The sequence below is a fragment of the Pseudopipra pipra genome, chromosome 27 (assembly GCF_036250125.1).
Source record: "Pseudopipra pipra isolate bDixPip1 chromosome 27, bDixPip1.hap1, whole genome shotgun sequence".
NCBI lineage: Eukaryota > Metazoa > Chordata > Aves > Passeriformes > Pipridae > Pseudopipra > Pseudopipra pipra.
In genome coordinates, this window is record NC_087575.1 from 5,786,153 (window position 1) to 5,802,687 (window position 16,535).

The 16,535-nt window shown below is 63.8% G+C and overlaps 2 protein-coding genes across 6 annotated transcripts; both read left to right on the forward strand.

Moving 5' to 3' along the window:
* The first annotated feature begins 2,302 nt into the window (after positions 1 to 2,302).
* SHC2 (SHC adaptor protein 2) lies at positions 2,303 to 7,658 on the forward strand. Of its 3 annotated transcripts, none has more exons than XM_064637258.1 (12): positions 2,305 to 2,828; positions 3,284 to 3,354; positions 3,739 to 3,799; positions 3,979 to 4,098; positions 4,202 to 4,255; positions 4,470 to 4,521; positions 4,687 to 4,813; positions 4,956 to 5,136; positions 5,220 to 5,286; positions 5,375 to 5,539; positions 5,748 to 5,982; positions 6,235 to 6,324. In XM_064637258.1, exons 1-12 carry the CDS (start codon positions 2,358 to 2,360, stop codon positions 6,236 to 6,238), a joined length of 1,608 nt encoding a protein of 535 aa, XP_064493328.1. In that variant the 5' UTR covers positions 2,305 to 2,357; the 3' UTR covers positions 6,239 to 6,324. The 3 variants fall into 3 exon arrangements, with proteins under 3 accessions (XP_064493330.1, XP_064493328.1, XP_064493327.1); XM_064637257.1 differs by having other exon boundaries at positions 2,310 to 2,828; positions 5,748 to 6,049; positions 6,235 to 7,658; XM_064637260.1 differs by lacking the exon at positions 6,235 to 6,324 and having other exon boundaries at positions 2,303 to 2,828; positions 5,716 to 5,892.
* A 1,939-nt stretch (positions 7,659 to 9,597) lies between these two features.
* C2CD4C (C2 calcium dependent domain containing 4C) lies at positions 9,598 to 13,676 on the forward strand. 3 transcript variants are annotated; one of them, XM_064637267.1, is made up of 2 exons: positions 9,598 to 9,613; positions 9,953 to 13,676. In XM_064637267.1, exon 2 carries the CDS (start codon positions 9,972 to 9,974, stop codon positions 11,229 to 11,231), a length of 1,260 nt encoding a protein of 419 aa, XP_064493337.1. In that variant the 5' UTR covers positions 9,598 to 9,613; positions 9,953 to 9,971; the 3' UTR covers positions 11,232 to 13,676. The 3 variants fall into 3 exon arrangements, with proteins under 3 accessions (XP_064493337.1, XP_064493335.1, XP_064493336.1); XM_064637265.1 differs by having other exon boundaries at positions 9,602 to 9,617; XM_064637266.1 differs by having other exon boundaries at positions 9,607 to 9,621.
* Positions 13,677 to 16,535: the final 2,859 nt, after the last annotated feature.

A 16,535-nucleotide genomic window follows, 5' to 3' on the forward strand; every position in this document is an offset into this window, starting at 1 on the left:
GCGCTCCATTGGCTGCTTCGCCCTTTCCTTATCGGCCGCGCTGGTCTGTGATTGGATGAGAGGGGTGGAGGGCGGGCCTTTCCCGCTGTCCTGGGTGAGGCCGTGACGTCACGGACGGTCCCGGTCCCGGTCCCGGTCCCGGTCCGGGTCCCGGTCCTCCACGGCCGCGGGGGCACCGGGAATGGCGGGGGCACTGTTAGCGATCCGGTGCTCGGGGCGCCTTCGGGAGGCTGGCGAGAGCGGCCGAGGCCCCGTCCCCGCGTTATCGACGCCTGGCCCGGGCCGGGCGGATCGAGCGGGGACACGCCGCTGCCCCGGGGCTGGCGGTACCGGAGGCGGCGGAAGGACCGTCGCTGCGCCCCCGCGGCCCCGCTCGGTGCCGGGCTGGCGGCTCCGTTCTTCCCACCGGCATCCCGGGGGTGGTGACAGCCGAGCGCCCCCCGGGACGGCCCCGTCCCGTCCCCTGGCCCCGGTGCCGCGGGAGCTGAGCAGGGGCAGCCGGTTCCGGGGCGGTGGCGGGGGAGCAGCTCCCGCCCCGGTACCGCCCGGGCTCGGGGAGCGAGCGATCCCGTTAATCCGGAGAGCGCGTGGTGCTCGTTCCCTCGTGCGGGTCGGACAAGGTTGACTGGGCAGAGTTTAGACCAGTTTTATGCGCGCCAGGGCCCCTCTGCTCGCCCCCACCCCCGCTCAGGTGATCGCCCCGGGCAGCGGACGCACCCGGCTGTGGTCGGGGGGCCACCGGGGGAGCCTGGAGATGTCTCACCATGGGGCAGCGAGAGGCTGCGGGGCTGTCACACACCCGCGGAGGGCCGGAGGCTGCGATCCAGCCTTTGTCCATCGAGGTTTTACTTTAAATAGGGATTAAAAGCAGCCGGGGCAAAGCCCTTGAGGTGGAGGGAATTCTAGAGCCTGAGCCTGGCTGCAAGTGAGATGAGAGTAATCCCCCGACTTCCCTCCCGGGAGCGGCTCCATCTCCTCAGGGCTGCTGTGCTGTGCCCAGCTGTGCTGTCCCCACGCCACGGGGTGCCCGCGGTCCCCAGAGTGCTCTGCACTTGGCATCGGGTAAAACGCCCGTAACCTCCACAGGGACACGGTGCCTTCCCTCGGCTTGACCCCCAGCCCCCGGGAACGTGCACCCAGAGCACCAGGGCTGGGCAGGGACCTGAGTCCCCTCCTGGGCCCTGCTGGAGCTGCTGCGAGAGCACAGAGGAGCCCGACTTGTTCCAGTGCTCTGCAGCACCTTAAAACCAAGGAGGGAACGGAGAGCAGGGAAGTGGTTCCCAAAATGGCAACAGCAGATGCAATTCTATTACCTTGATTTATTGATCCCACTTAGAGCAATTACTGGCTCTCACCCCATCACCTTCCAGGGAGCAGGAGACAGTGAGGAGGAGAGACAAAGGCGACCGCATCGCCAGGGCATGGCCTGTCCCCGGGGAGGCTCCGGTTTTGTTTGTGCCGGTCTGTGCGGGGCTGGGAGGGGGGCGCCGGGGGGAGCGGCCGCAGCGGCATCTACTCCGGGCCCCCTCTCACTTCTAGACCCAGCCAACCTCGGGGCCCCTTAACTGCTTGAAAAACGCCACAGCCCCAGGGCAAGAAGAAGGGCGAGTGGCTCCACTGAGGTCAGAAAGTCCCTTTAAGGGTTTTGGGGTTTTTTCCCTGCTTGCTGCAGTTACAGACAGAAAGGCAAGAAAATGATTGTGCTTTTTACTACCTGAGCCCTCCAGACAGATATAAACAAATGGGAGCCAGTTCCGGCTTTGGAGGCAGATGAAATCAGAGCGAATGAGACCAGTGGGCTGGGAGGCACAGAAATAGGGCAGCCTGGTTGTGCAGTGAAGCCTGGCCAAACCACTCCTCCCCCCGGCCAGCCCTGGGCTCTTGCAGCGCTTTTCGGGAATGCAGAGGTGGAAAGAGCAGAAAACGCCCCCGCTGTGGATAAAGGCAGCGCCGGGCGCTGCTTGCCCGTTTCCCTCCAGCTAATGCAAAGCGCAAGTGGGCAACAGCCTGTGCTCGGCCACGGACAGCGGGTTTGGAGCAGGATGGAGGGCAGAGCGTGGGTGGCTCCGGCCCCACGGGTCGTGTTTGCGGGGCCAGCTCAGGCGTGGGGTGGAGCTGTGGGCCTGGGGGATGCTCGGGTGGGCGGGGATGCTGGGAGGGACGGGGATGCTCTGGCGGCCGCGGGTCCAGCGCGGCGGGGGGAGCGGGGGCGGGGGATGCGGGGCCGGGCGGGCGGCGGAGCGCTCACACCATGACATCAGCGCGGCGCGGCCCCGGGGGAGCGGGCGGGGGGCGGGAGCCGGCGCGGCGGCGGAGCGGAGCGGAGCGGCGGAGCGGAGCGGCGCGCGGCCCCGGGCATGCTCCCAGAGCCCAAGTATGACCGCTTCCGCGACGAGCCGCTGACCGTCCCCATGCCGTCGCCGGCCCCCGGGCCTTGCCCCGCGGCGGGCGAGGAGCCCGAGCACGGCACCACCTTCTGCGCGCTGCTGCCGCGGATGCCGCAGTGGAAGTTCCCCGGCTCCGGCGGCTTCCTCGGCCGCGGCCCTACCGGCGCCGCCCGGGACCCCCCCGCCCCGGCGGGGCCCCCCTCGGGGCTGGCCGCCGTCCTGGGCGCCTGCGATCCGCTCTGCGCCGCGCCCTGCGCGCTGCCGGCCGGCGGGCGGGCCCGGGGGGCGGCGGGGAGGGCGCGGGGGGCGGTGGCGGCCGCGGGGGCCCGGCCCGACGGGGACGAATGGAGTCGCAAGGGCAGCTTCATCCGCAAACCGGCGCAGGGCTGGCTGCACCCCGACGAGCGGGTGCTGGGGCCCGGCGTCTCCTACATCGTCCGGGTAAGTCCCGCCGGAGCCCGGCGGCGCGGGAAGGCGCGGAGACCCCGGCCCCGCGCGTGTGCGGGGCTCGGCGGGTCCGGCCGCTCCTCCTGACGGCTGCGGGCAGAGCCCCGATCGAGTCCTACCCGTGGCTGCCCCGAGGCAGCCGCCCCTGACACACGCAGGTCCCGGGATGGGGCTGGGGGCCGGGGGCCGGGGGCTTCCCGGGCCGGGCAACCTGCCTCGGGACCCTGCCACAGTGAACCCCTACGAGGCATCACAAGCCGTAGCACACAGATGAGTTTGTGGGGTCTCAGCGTGGGGTCTGGGCATGTGATGGGGCATTTTGGGGCGGGGGATGAAAGGCTGCTCTGTGAGCCCTGGAGCTGGTGTGGAAGGAGCCCTTCTCACTGACACCCAGTCTCTCTCCTCTCCACTGCCTGCCCTGGGCTGCTCTGACCATGCACCCCCCGCAGTACATGGGGTGCATTGAAGTGCTGCGCTCCATGAGGTCCCTCGACTTCAACACCCGGACACAGGTCACCAGGTACGGCCCCACAGTCCCACTCTCCCATCCCCCAGTGCCACCCAAAGCCCCCGGTGGGCCTGGGTGCTCCCCCTCCCCAGGGCCCTGTGGAGAGACAGATGTGGGTCTGGGGGAGCCCTGCCCCACAGGACCCACCCTGCATGCAGGGACACAGACGAAGGGCACTGCCATAGATCAATGGGTGGAAAGAGGAGAAGGGAGGTGGCCCCTGCCAGGATTACGTACTGCAGGCCGTGACGTGGGGCAGCACTGCCAGGAGGCTGCAGCACCTGAGGCTGTGGGGGTCAAGCCTCCAGAGCCCACAGAGCCGTGCGTGTGGGGGGAGGCAGCTGGGAAGAGCCAGGGGTCTGGAGCAGTGACCAGACCGGGGGCTGTCCACTGCAGGGAAGCCATCAACAGACTGTATGAGGCGGTGCCAGGTGTGAAGGGCATCTGGAAGAAGAAGGTAAGTTTCCACTCAACTTGTCCCTCCCTGGGGCAAGCTGAGGCTGTGGAGAGGGCACTGAGGGTGCCTGCCCAGTGTGTGGGTCTGGGGTCTCTTGGGGCACCCCTCTTTTTCTCATTCACCCCAGGAAGCCTGGTCCTGATGGGCTGCATCACCCCCACTGTCTTCTCCCCTATCAGGCTCCTAACAAAGCCCTGTTCTCCATCCTGGGCAAGAGCAACCTGCGCTTTGCTGGCATGAGCATCGCTGTCAACATCTCCGTTGATGGGCTGAACCTCATGATCCCCACCACACGCCAGGTGACAGTGTTCCTGGGCACATGGTCCTGCTGCCTCCCAGCCTGTGAGCTGGGGGCTGGTGGCCCCTGTGCTAATGCCCCCCCGGGCCATGTCGCCCACACAGATCATCGCTAACCACCACATGCAGTCCATCTCCTTCGCCTCCGGTGGGGACCTGGTGAGGCACACATACCTCAGCACTCCCCTGGCTGCAGCCCCCAGGGTGGTGGGGACAGGGGCTGCCTGTCCCATGGCTGAGCCAAGTGCAGGGCACCCTGGCCCTGGGTCAGGATGTGGGGCTGGGGCCGAAATGTCCCCTCTCCCCAGCGCCCCCAGCCCCACTCCCCATGCAGCAGCAGGACATGGGCCCTGAGCTCCCTCTGTGCCCCCAGGACACCACGGACTATGTCGCCTACGTTGCCAAGGACCCCATCAACCAGAGAGGTGACTCTGGCCCCCACACCCGGGAGCTTTGTGGAGGAGGAGGGATGCATTGGGGGGTGAAGGCTGGAGAAGGAGATCCCTTGTGGGGAGCATGAAGAGGGGCTCAGGGGGGCCCAGAGGGGCAATAGGAGTGTGGGGGAACCACTCAAGCCTGTCTGTCTGCAGCCTGCCACATCCTGGAGTGCTGTGAGGGGCTGGCACAGAGCGTCATCAGCACAGTGGGACAGGCCTTTGAGCTGCGCTTCAAGCAGTACCTGCACAGCCCCCCCAAGGTGGTGATACCCCCAGACAGGTATGGGGGACGAGGGGCCCTGCTACAGCCCCTGTTCTGGGTACATCCCCTGGCTGGAGGTGGCTCTGGGAGCCCCTGTCGCTGCTGGATGTGGGGAGGGTCTGAACCAGGCAGTGTCCCCAGCTCACCGTCCCTCCTGCAGGGCACTGGGTGCTGAGGAGTCTGCCTGGGGGGAGGACGAGGAGGTGGCCGAGCACGACTACTACAACAGCATCCCAGGGAAGGAGCCCCCACTGGGGGGGCTGATTGACTCCCGGCTCCGTCACGGCACAGTCCTGGGTCACGTCCACACTCAGCCCTCCAGCTCTGTCCCCTCCAACCAGGTGAGCCCCCAGGGCCACTGCTGGCCCCGCTGTGGGGGTCCCAGTCAGGGTCTCCCCAACCCCCTCACTGTCTCCTTTCCCAGGGCGGGTTTGCAGCCAGGCGAGACCCTAACGGCCAGCCGGGGCCACCCTGGGACCTGGAGAACCAGGGTGGGTACTGCTGGGGGGAAAGCCATAAGTCGGGGGGGTCCCCATGGCTCTACCCAGTCCTGGCCAGCAGTGATGCCCATCCTCCCAGGCCAGCCCTGCGACGGGTACCTGCAGGCGGATGGCCATTCCCTGGGGCCACGGGACTACGAGGAGCACATGTACGTGAACACGCAGAGCCTGGACGCCTGGGAGCCGGAGGCAGCGGCTCACGGAGTGACAGAGGAGAGCCCCAGAAAGGACCTCTTTGACATGAGTAAGCCATGGAGGCTGGTGCTGGAGGCTGAGCTGTACTGTCAGCTGCCCAGCCCACCTGCCACAGCCCTAGAGGTGCTGGCACTGGCCGAGTCCAGAGCAGTGCCCTGCACAGCACTGGGGGGCTGTGAGCCAGGGCCTGTCCTCACCACACTCTAGCCTTGCCTTGTGCCCCAGGGGTGACACCCTGCACCCCCTGGCTCCTGCAGGGCCTTTCGAGGATGCCCTGAAGCTCCATGAGTGCCTTGCAGGGGGTGGCACCAGCCCCCCCATCGAGGACCAGTGGCCGAGCCCCCCCACACGGAAGGCCCCCATTGCCCCCACGGAGGAGCAGCTTCGGAGGGAGCCCTGGTACCACGGGAAGATGAGCCGACGGGATGCTGAGAGGCTCCTGCAGATGGACGGGGACTTCCTGGTGCGGGACAGTCTCACCAACCCGGGGCAGTACGTCCTGACCGGCATGCACAGCGGGCAGCCCAAGCATCTTCTGCTGGTGGACCCTGAGGGAGTGGTGAGGGCAGGGCACGGGGGTGAGGGCAGGGCCCAGGGTGGGTGACTGGGACCGGGGTAGGGGCAGGGCATGGGGTGGGTGGTGTGGAACACGGACTGCAGGTGTGGTCAGGCACAGGGGTTGCAAGGGGATGCTGAGTGCAAGGCAGGTCTCCTGAGTTCAGGACCGCTGTGCCCCAACCCCAGGTAAGGACCAAGGATGTGCTGTTTGAGAGCATCAGCCACCTCATCAGCCACCACCGGCAGAACGAGCAGCCCATTGTGGCAGCGGAGAGCGAGCTGCACCTCCGCCAGGTTGTACAGAGGAAGCAGTGACGCCGGGGATACCTCCCTGATCTGCTCCCCTGGCACTGGACTCGCCCAAGCCCTGGGGCAAAGCTGCAGTCCCTCTGTGCTGCCCTCCCCCGGTTGTGCCTGGCCTCTGCAGTCTGGGGTCAGGCTCCCCATCTTCCTCCCCAGAGGGGTCTTGCAGTCCCTGGCCCTGTGAGTCCCCCCCGGCTGCTGCCTACCTCCATCAGCCACACGGAGCCCCTTGCCCAGCCAGACAAAGAGACATTTAATTCCACGTGTGCAGGCGAAACACTGTCAGGGTGGGAACTGGTGGGCAGCCTCAGCAGGAGGAACGGAGCCTTAACCCATCTTTGGCAGGGCTGCCCCTGCTTGTCCCAGCACTGGGACGAGGGCTGGTGGGAATCATTGTAGCCTCCGGCTTGGCTCTACCTGTGGGGCCAGACACAAACATCCCCTGGAAGCAGGGCTGAGCTGCTGGCACTGCCTTGGAGGTCTGGGGCTGCTGGGGAGCAGAGATATGCCATGGTCCATGAAGACCCCCTGGCTGCTTGGGGCTTTGGCAGGTTTTTATGTCACACACAGCCCCTTCCCCCCTGTACCTGGTGCTCAGTGCGAGTTCATGGTTTGGAATGCATTTGTAACCAAACCTGGAAATGAGCAAGGCACTCAGGTGGTTCGTGCCAGCCCCGGGCATGGTGCTGGGACAGGTCTTCATCACCACCAGTGCCTGCCTGGTCCCACCTTGGCTGACCTGTCCTGTCCAGTCACATCTCTCTCTACCCCCCTGGGTCACCCTGTCCCCCGTGGATCACCCACTGTCCCCCTGGCTTCGGAGTGGGCTTTGGCACCCCAGGCTGGTCCTGCACCGCATTCTCCTCCTTGCAGCTGGTGGCTCCCTGCCCTGCTGGCTCCCCTCCTGCCTCTGCCTGGGGCAGCACGTGGCTGCCCACCTCTGGGCCTCCTGCCATGGCCAGGCCAGCTCCAAGTGGCACAGAGCCAAGCTGTCACCCACTGGTTAATGTGGCAGCCAGTGGAGCAAGAGTCTTGGGTGGGCCTCACTGCAGGTCCTGTGCTCCAGGTGGGCAGCAGCCACCTGGTGGGTCCAGCACCACTCCCAGCAGCTGGTGGCCTGTCCTGGCTCTGCCCTGTGTGCCTGGTGCTGCCACAGGCACCCACCTTGGGGAGCAGGCTCACCCCAGCACCCTCAGCCCCTTGCTGAGGGAACAGCCCTCACCAGACAAGGCAGCCATGCTGGCCAGTTTTGGCTGAGCCAATGAATAAAATAAGCCCCTAAATAAAGCCCAGTAATGAATGCGTAATTTTCCATTGATAGTTGGATTCTGCGGGGACGTGGCGCTTCTATCTCAGCTACTATTTTTTGTCATATGGTGATGCATCTGCAAAGATAATTGCACTGTTCCCTCAATAGAAGGGCAGGAAAAGGCAGTGAGGGTCCCAGCTCTCTTCTTTTGCTGCTGGAGAACAAGCCCATGTGGTTCACTGGCTGCTGCTGGCACTGCCTGGCCCAGCAGACCCGGGGGTGCTGCCCTGAAGGAATGAAGGGCTAGGAGGGGGTTTGTTTTAGGGGTTTAACCACTTTGGTTGAGGGTGGGGTGTGGTGCTCGTGGGCGCAGGTGGCTCTGTGACCCCCACAGCTGGGTTGTAGGGCTGCTGCTTCTTCAGCCTGTGATGATGGGGAGGCTGAGCTATTTTGGGAAGGTTTGGAAGCCACAGAGGAGCGACTGAAGAGGGATGTGGCCTCCTTGTTCTCCCAGGACCTTGGGGATCTCAACGACCAATGGTCTCTCCACCTGTCTCAAATGTGCCAGCAACAAATACTCCTTGGTTTGGTTTTCCAGAGCGTCCTGGCACAAGCCCCTTCCCATAGAAGGACTCTCTCCTTCCCGGCTTCCAGCAGGTGGTAGCACACTGCCGGCTCCACCGGCTCCGTCCCCAGCCCTGCCAGTCCGCAGTCAGGCAGCTCCCAGCACTCTGCTCCCCTCCGTGCCCCACAGGCACTGGCCTCAGAGCTCGCCCAGCTCCAGCGCTCTTTGTTATCTCAAGGGAACTCAACCATTTCTGCACCTTGTTTACCCACCGGTTTGCAGGGTGGAGGAAAAGCAAACATCGGCCTTTTGTTCACCAGCCGCCCCTTCCGTGAGCCTCATCCTCCTCCTGCGGACTCCATCTGCCCTCCCCCCCACAACAGGACCCGGCTCAGCACCCTGCAGTGCAGAGCCCAGGGTCCAGCCAGAATACCACGGTCCCCCTTTCCTGCTGCTGTCCCCGAAACATCCCAGCCCTCGATCTGGCTGGGCACGGCTGGATGCTTCTTTTTACCGTCTCCAAGTGGGAATGCAGAGGGAGCCGAGACCTCCCTCAGCAGCCCCTGCGGAAGGCGCTCATCGCTCCAGGCTCTCCTTCCTGGCCATCACTGCCAGCCCTGCACCGCTGTGGAATGATGGTGCTTCCCGGCGGCCTGACGGTATCCACAGGGGAGCAGCCAGAAAGAAACAGCTGCTGGCCCCTTCCGTGCCACTGTCCTGCTCGGTGCATCCCTGTCCCCAAGGCTGTAAATCCCCGCGGGATTGGGGCTGATCACCTGGTTGAGTCTCCCATCCCCGCTTCAGCACCGGGGATGCGGTGATGCTCCGTGGATCCTCCTGACGTCTTGCCCCAGTGTCCCCAGCTACAACTGCATTCCTCCAGGGCCAGTGAGCTGTGTGACACAGGGGCCTGTGACATGTGGCGCTGCCCCCCAGCTCCTCCAGCGCGATATTAAGCCACTCAATACTCTCGGGAACCTCTCAGCCCCGAGCCGCTGCTGGTTTCGTTCAGTGCTTTGAGCCCAAGAGCTCGGAGCGGGAAACGACTGCTCCCAGAGGAGAACGACGGCCTCGGCCCCGGTCCCGGGCGCGCTTCGGACCGGGGGCGCCGCGGGGGAGCATGGAGCGACGCCGTCGGGATTCCGCTCCCGGCCCCATCCCAACCCCGACACTCCCGTGGGCGGACGGCCAGCTGTCCGGGGGTCGGGGGACATCAGCATCCCGGGGCTCGGTCCCGATCCTGGTCTCGGTCCAGCCAGGAGCGGCGCGCGAAAATGTGAGGGCGCCGCACTCGGAGGATTACGGCGGCGGGCGGACGGGAGCGGAGCCGCCGCCGCCGCCGCTCTATAAAAGCGCGTCCGCGCCCGCCCCGCCCGGGCTGCGGTGGCGGCGGCGGCTCCGCTCCAGGTGCGGCGGTTCCCGGCAACGTCCCGCTCGCGACGGCGCCGGTCGGTCGGTCAGTCGGTCGGTCGGTCCGTCGGTCCGTCCAGGCGTCGGGTCGCTTCGCGTCTGTCCCGTCCCATCGCATCGCTCGGCGCCGCCGGGTCCCCGTTCCCCGGGTCTCCGACCCCCGCTCTGCGCGGTCGGTTTCTTCCCACTCCTTCCCGGGTTGGCGGGTTTCCGTGTTCCTCGACGCGGCCAGTTACTTCCCGTCCTCGTCCCGTCCCCCCGGGCTGCCGGGTCCGGTTCTCTCGCTGCCGCTGCTCGCTGCCGGGGCTGCCGGCTCCATCCTGCCCCTGCCGGTGCCCGGCCCCCGGTGACAGCGTTGCCCCTCGGGTCTCTTGCAGCCCCACACCTGGCAGCAAGATGTGGCTTCTGGAGCGGCTGCGGGGGGTGGCGGAGAACGGCGGATCTCGGGGAGCGGGGCCGGAAGAATCCCCGCGGGGGTCCCGCTACAGCAACGTCCTCACCCCCGACAAGATCCCCGACTTCTTCATCCCGCCCAAGCTGAGCGCGGCGCCCGCGGAGGCCGAGGGCTCCGAGCTCCCCGCAGCGGCTGCCCTGGGCTCCTCAGTCTCAGAGCAGGACCTGGCCGGGCGCAAGCCCCCGCGCAGTCCCCGCCCGTCCAGCCGGTCCCGGTCCCGGGCGGCCGGCCGGCACATCATCCAGATCGAGACCGCCGAGGACTGGACGGCCGAGGGGAGCTGCGGCACCAACGTAGACCCGCAGGCACAGACGGCCATGTCGCTGCCCTATGTGCCCAAGGCACAGACCTCCTATGGCTTTGCCACGCTGATGGAGAGCCCCCACACGCGGCGCAAAGAGTCGCTCTTCCACAGCGAGCACAGCAGCCTCTGCCCCTCGCCCGTCACCTCTCCCAGCGCCCAGCGCAGAGCCAAGCTCAACGGCGAGAGCAGCCCCCGGGGACCTGCCGACCTGGGCGCAGCCCTCATGCACCCCGGCCGCTACTTCAGCGGCGGTGAGAGCGACACGTGCTCCTCAGCCGAATCCTCGCCCTTTGGCTCCCCACTGCTCTCCCGCTCCGTCTCCCTGCTGAAGCTTTTCAGCCAGGAGAGCCAGTCCAAGGTCATCAAGCTGAAGCAGTCGGTGGCCCGCAACAGCTCACTGAGTACCGACGACAGCTCAGCCGACACCAGCCCCAGCGCTCAGCGCCGTGCCAGGAGCACCCCGGCCGGAGCACAGCCGCCCACAGCCCTGCTGCCCCTGGACCTGCCGCCGGGCCGGGACCGGGAGCACAGCCTGCGGCTGAGCCGGGGGGGGAGCCTGCGCCTGGCTGCCGAGTATGACCCCTCCAACGCCCGGCTCCGCGTGCGCCTCGTCTCTGCCGAGGACCTCTATGATGCCCTCGTCGACCTGCGCAGCATCAACTGCTGCGTCTCGCTGTGCCTCAACCCTGGGAAGCTGCAGAAGCAGCGCAGCACCATTGTCAAGAACAGCCGCAACCCCATCTTCAACGAGGACTTCTTCTTCGATGGGCTGGGCCCCGGCCATGCCAGGAAGATGTCCCTGAAGCTCAAGGTGGTCAACAAGGGCAGCAGCCTTAAGCGGGACACGCTGCTGGGGGAGAAGGAGTTGCCTCTCACCGCCCTCCTGTCCTGCTTGTAGGTGCCTGCTGGCAGCCCTGGAGGGAGCCCACCCACCTGTGGGGCTGGGGTGAGGGGGGTAGGCTGGCTCTGTCCCCCAGTCCTGCTGGAGGAGGGTTTGGAAGGGCCCCCTGAGGAGGGACAGGGCTGTGGCAGAGCATGGGGATCCCCAGAAACAATGCTGCTGTGGGGCTCTGCCAGCACCAGCCCTCCTGTGACAGGGCAGGAAGGGCTGGCAGCCACAGCCTCTGCCCCAGCTCCCCCCCAGCTCCTGCCTGGGGCTGCATCTCCTGGAGCCCAGCAGGAAGTGGGGAGCCTCCAGTCCAGTCCCCACCAGGAATGATGGAAACACCTGGTGGCCTCTTCTCTCCCTGTGCCTGTGGTCTCCAGCTGGCTGCCACTTAAGGTGGAGGTGGGTAGATCTCTGTAGCACACTTATTGCCACCTCCCAAAGCCCCAGCTCCTGGAGTCAGGTGACAGCATTGATCTCAGCTTTATTTTAAAAGACAAGTTTCTAGTCTTGGAATCCACAAAGAAAATACTGCAGAGGTGAGCTGAGAGTGGGCCCAGGGCAGTCACCCTGGGGGAGGAGTCAGGTTTGTGGCTTTTGAGCCTTTCCTGGACTCCTCCCAGCCCTGCAGGGCTGCAGAGATGCACAAGTCAGCTTGGTCTGACACCTGCAGCCTCCTGGGCCACCCTTCGTGCCCACCCCAGCACTGTCCACCACTGCTGACCCCTGTGGAAAACTGCTCATGGAGCTTCAGGGGCTTTGGGTTTGCACAAATCCAGGAGGCTGCCTATGCCTGTCCTCTGCCCGCAGGAGGGAGATGCCAGGGGCTGGCATCCCTCTCCCTGCACACAAAGGTGGTCCCAGTCAGTGTCCCAGAAGATGTGCTTGCTGACAAAGGCCGAGGTGACAGGAGTAGCCCTCCCTGAGTGCCGGGACCATCCCAGATGAGGCTGGGCAGGGGGGCAGGCTGAGGCTCCACAACCCTCTGCCCTCCCTTGCCCTGTGGGCTTAGAGTTTTGCGAGTGGCTGCACCCACTGGGCAGGAGGGATGTGCCCTGTGAGGCCACCAGGCTCCTGTGCCCAGAGCGATCTGGCTCCCAAAGGGACTGGTCTGGCTCTCAGTTTCTCTTTGGGAGGTAACAAGGTACTCCCAACCCTTCCCATCCTACCCTGCCATCCTGGCTAACTGGCCTGAGACAGTGGGAGCGGGGAAGATGCCAGCTGGGGCATTTTTGTGGGTAGATAAAATCCGCCGCGTTGTTGTTTGGTGTGGTGTCACCCATCGTGTCGGGCTCTGCATGTTTCTGTGCAGGGAGCAGGATTCGCAGCGCTCCCATCCCCTATTGCAACATGTGTGGACACACATGCACACACGTGTCCCTCTGTGTTAACCTCTGTGTTGGCAGTAGATGTTCCTTCCTTGTCCTTTGCAGCAGATGGCGGATCTCAGTGTTGGCTATTTATATCTGAGGCTGATCTTTTGCAGTGTTTCACTTTTGTCTGTAAATACGTTTCAGGTATGCGAGGCATGGTTCCGATCGCACCGTGTTTGCATGTCGGGGGAATCTGGGATTTTGGGTGATCGTGGCTGTTTGTTGAGCTTGTGGCTGAAAACAAACCATGCAGGACATAAGGAGCAGACGTGTCCCTCCTTCACAGGGAGTTTCCCACCTGAGCCTTCCCAACACTCCCCAAGATGATCCTCGGCCCCCAGGTACCCAGGCTCATCCTGGGGACAGATGAGGACTCTGCGGAAGGTGGGACAGGGAGATAGACCACAACCCTGGGTGCAGGGTGAACATCCTGCCCCTGAGCAGATCTGGGGCAGGAAGGGGACCCTGCCCAGCTGGCTGCTGCCTGACAGACCCCTACACACCCCACCAGTAGCTTGTGCTCCCTGGGGTGCTGTGCCTGTGAGGGGCTGGGGGGACCCGGATGCTGCTGGTGGGGGTGGACCCAGCAGGCTGCAAGGGGAGGGGGAACAAGAGCTGGGCAAAAATTCTGGTGCTCTGAGAGGTTTGAGGGGTGACACATCCCCCACAGAAGAGTTGTGTGCCTTTGGGTTTGGGAAAGGGGGATGCTGAGAGCAGAGCCCTGGGATGCTCCTTGGGTTGGGGCTGGCCCTGGAGGGACATTCAAGGACCTGGGGACTGTTGTCCTGCCCCATCTCATCCCAAGGCTGTCTCTCCGAAGTCAGGTGTGTGGCCATGCAATGAGCCCTGGGATGTGGTGCTGTGAGCCCTGCTCTGTGCTAGGCTGGCAGTGTGGGAGCCAGGGCTGTTGCCTGGCTGGGTCTCTCCTCTGCTGGAGCTATTTTCTATTGTTCCTGCTTTGATATTTTTGTGTCTGGATTTAATGATGCATTTTTGGAGTGAAAAATATATTAATACCTGAATGGAATGTTTCTTTACAGATGACTTCCTCTTTTCAGTGCAATAAAGTAATTTCTAAAACAGATACAGGTGTGGCCCTGGCTTCTGCTTTTCCCAAGGTATTCCCCATCGTCACCCCTGCTGGCTCCCCGTGCGGTGGAGGAGGGGAGCAGACCTGGGACCTCAGCAATGTCCAGACACGGGGCAGCACCGCTCTTCTGGGTGCTGCTTCCCTTTCCAAACAGCTTTGCAGGGCACAAGGTGCTTTTGAAGCTCTTCTCTGGTGCTGCTGACCAGCCATGGAGTGAGGTGTGAGTGAATCTCCTGGAGAGAAGTAGGCACATGTAGAAAGGTGCTGTTCCTGCTTGGGGGGCAGACTCAGGGCTGTCCTCAGCCAGGGCAGTCCCCTCAGGGCTCTGGTGAGGGAGGGCCCACGAGCCCACACTCTGTGGGTATCTTTACTCTTCCTCACCTGCTTTCCCAGTCTGATCCCTGCAACCCTTCTTGGCACTGCTGCTGATGAAGAAGATGACGATGGTTTTGTGCTCCCTGTCAGCAGTGTGGGCTGGAGCTCTGCCCTCGTGGGGGGCTTTGAGCTCCAGGAGACCCTCAGAGGGCTCTTTGGCACACAGCTGAGCTCAGAGCCCGTGGCAGTGCAGCAGCAGCTCTTGCTGCTCTCTGAGTTTCCCAGCCCTTTTCCCCTCAAACCCAGCAACTCTTGCCTGGCAGCGTTTGGGCATGAAACACAACCTGCAGGACAGGTCAGCCGTGAGCGACAGGTGTCACATGAGCCACTCCCAGGGTACCCCCAGCCCAGCTGTCAGCATTCAGGTTACTCTCTTTTCTCCCCATCTGTCACTTCCAATTCTGCTTTTAGCCAGATGCTACTGCAGAAAACAGGAATGTTTGTCTACTACCTAAATGCCACTTTTCTAATTTCCACCATTCTGATAATTTGACATTTTTGGTAGCTATAGAGGCTGGGTGGGAACAGATCTACTCTCTCTCCTCTGGCCCCCACAGAGGTGGAGAAAGAAGCTTGGCAGGTGTCAATAATTTAAGTAGTGCTTTTTCTAGAGGTGCAAAGCTGCAGCAGTTAGTAACGAAATGAGGCTGATTGAGTTAGTCTGAACAAGAGTGGATGGGGTCAGCCCAAGCACACAAAAATCCCTGGAAAATATTCAACATTCAAAGTGCTGGAAGCAGCCAGAGGGGTGGAGAGGGGTGTCTTGTGGGGGAAGATTTAACTCTGAATTTATAATTGAGTCACTGTGGGAAGAAAATGTGTTTGCTTTACTGGACTTGGGAGGGTTGGGTCATGCTGAGAGGAGCCTCTGAGCTGTAAGCTGGTGGTGGGGGGAGCAGGGATATGTCCATATGTCCCCACTCCACAACGGAGCCCCTTGGGTCAGGGGATGCCCAGGTAAAGCACAGCCATTGGAGGCTGCCAGGTGAGAGCCTGAGCCCAAGAGCAGCTCTGTCTGTCGCTGCCGACACCAAGGGATGTCTGAGCCCCGGGATTCCTCTGGCCAGAGGTCCTCAGGCTGCTGCAGCTGCAGTGCACATTTGGGTGGCCAAATCCGTGCAGCAAACTGAGGCAGAGCAGGGGAGATGGGGAGATGGCCGGATGCAGAGGAGCCGGTGGCAGCCACTGCCCCCTTTGCCTTTATCTCTGGAGTGAGGCTCACCTGGAGAGGCACACACAGGCTTTGGCTATTTTTAGTCCTGTGTTCCCACAGCGCAGAGGAGTCAACTTCTGAGAAAATTGCCTGGAGCTCATTTAGCCATGGCGTGATGGCTGGAGAGGGAGGGAGAGGGCAAATTAGAGGCTCAATCTCATCTGGGGCGTGAGGCAGGGCCAAGGCTCCCCGGGAGGGTTCTACAGTAAGGAGGCCAGCAAGGCTGACCCTGCTGGGGGAAACCCTGTCCCTGCTTTGTCCCCCAGCCAGGCAGGGGGTCCTGGGGCCAAGTGCTGCCTTTGACCGATGCTCGGGGGTCTTTGGCAGTGGCTGGAGCAGCTTTTGGCTGAGCAGGGCTGCAACAGCTGCTTCTCTCCGGATTTTTGGGTGTGTTGAGGTGGGGGGGAGCCTCGCGCGCTCCTCCGGCCAGCCCCAGGCGAGCCATTTCCCTCCCCCCACCCACGACCCGGCTGCCGATTTACTGTTTCAGTCAGAAAAGCATCTTCCCGTTGCCTGGCAACGTTCGGCCGGCGGCGGGAGGGGGCCCACGCGGGGCTCCACGGGGGAAGGGGCGGTGATGCGGGTCCTGCGCCGGAGCGAGCCGGGAGCCCGCGGCGACTCCGCCGCCTGGTTCTGGGCACCCGGACCGGGCCGGCGGGACGCGCTGGTGCGGGACCGGCTGTGCAGAGGCGCGGGGCGGGCCAGGGAAGCGGCGGGCGCGCCCCGGGCAGTGCCGGCTGCAGGAAGCATCGGCCTCCCCCGGCACCGCACTTCAGCTTTATTGCGAGCATTTGTCTTCCATGGCAGCGTGTCTGCTTTAAAGCGGAGAGGAGAGACTCCCACTGTTACTGGGAGGAAAACAGAACTTAATTGAATCCCACAATCTCTTACAGTCACATCAGGCGAGAGAGAGTCACATCAATGGAGAGCAAATCCCCTGTGCTCTCCCTGGGCCCCTGTACCCTGGCACCCTGCAGTCCGTGCTCTTCCAGGGGACGTGGAAACCCCCGGGCTGGGTTCCCAGGGGTCTGCCAGGAGCAGAGATGACCTGCGGCTCCTTGTCAGCCTGAATGCACTTGGTGCTTTGCTGAAAGCCTGTGCTGTGGTAGCAGCCACCAGGATGTACCCAGGGCAGGCACTGTCAGCCCCAGGGCACACCCTCCCTCTGTTCTGCTTTTCTGTTTGCACTTTGAGGCTAGCAATCCAACCAGGACCTGCCCAGATCTTGCCTCCATAGCCAGGAAAAAGCAGCAAGGGGACAGGAA

Coding starts and splice junctions, on each gene's coding strand:
- SHC2 (XM_064637257.1), top strand. CDS start 2,358: ATGCTCCCAGAGCCCAAGTATGACCGCTTCCGCGACGAGCCGCTGACC. Junction 4,099..4,201: donor TGATCCCCACCACACGCCAG/GTGACAGTGTTC, acceptor TCGCCCACACAG/ATCATCGCTAACCACCACAT. Junction 4,256..4,469: donor TCGCCTCCGGTGGGGACCTG/GTGAGGCACACA, acceptor CTGTGCCCCCAG/GACACCACGGACTATGTCGC.
- C2CD4C (XM_064637267.1), top strand. CDS start 9,972: ATGTGGCTTCTGGAGCGGCTGCGGGGGGTGGCGGAGAACGGCGGATCT.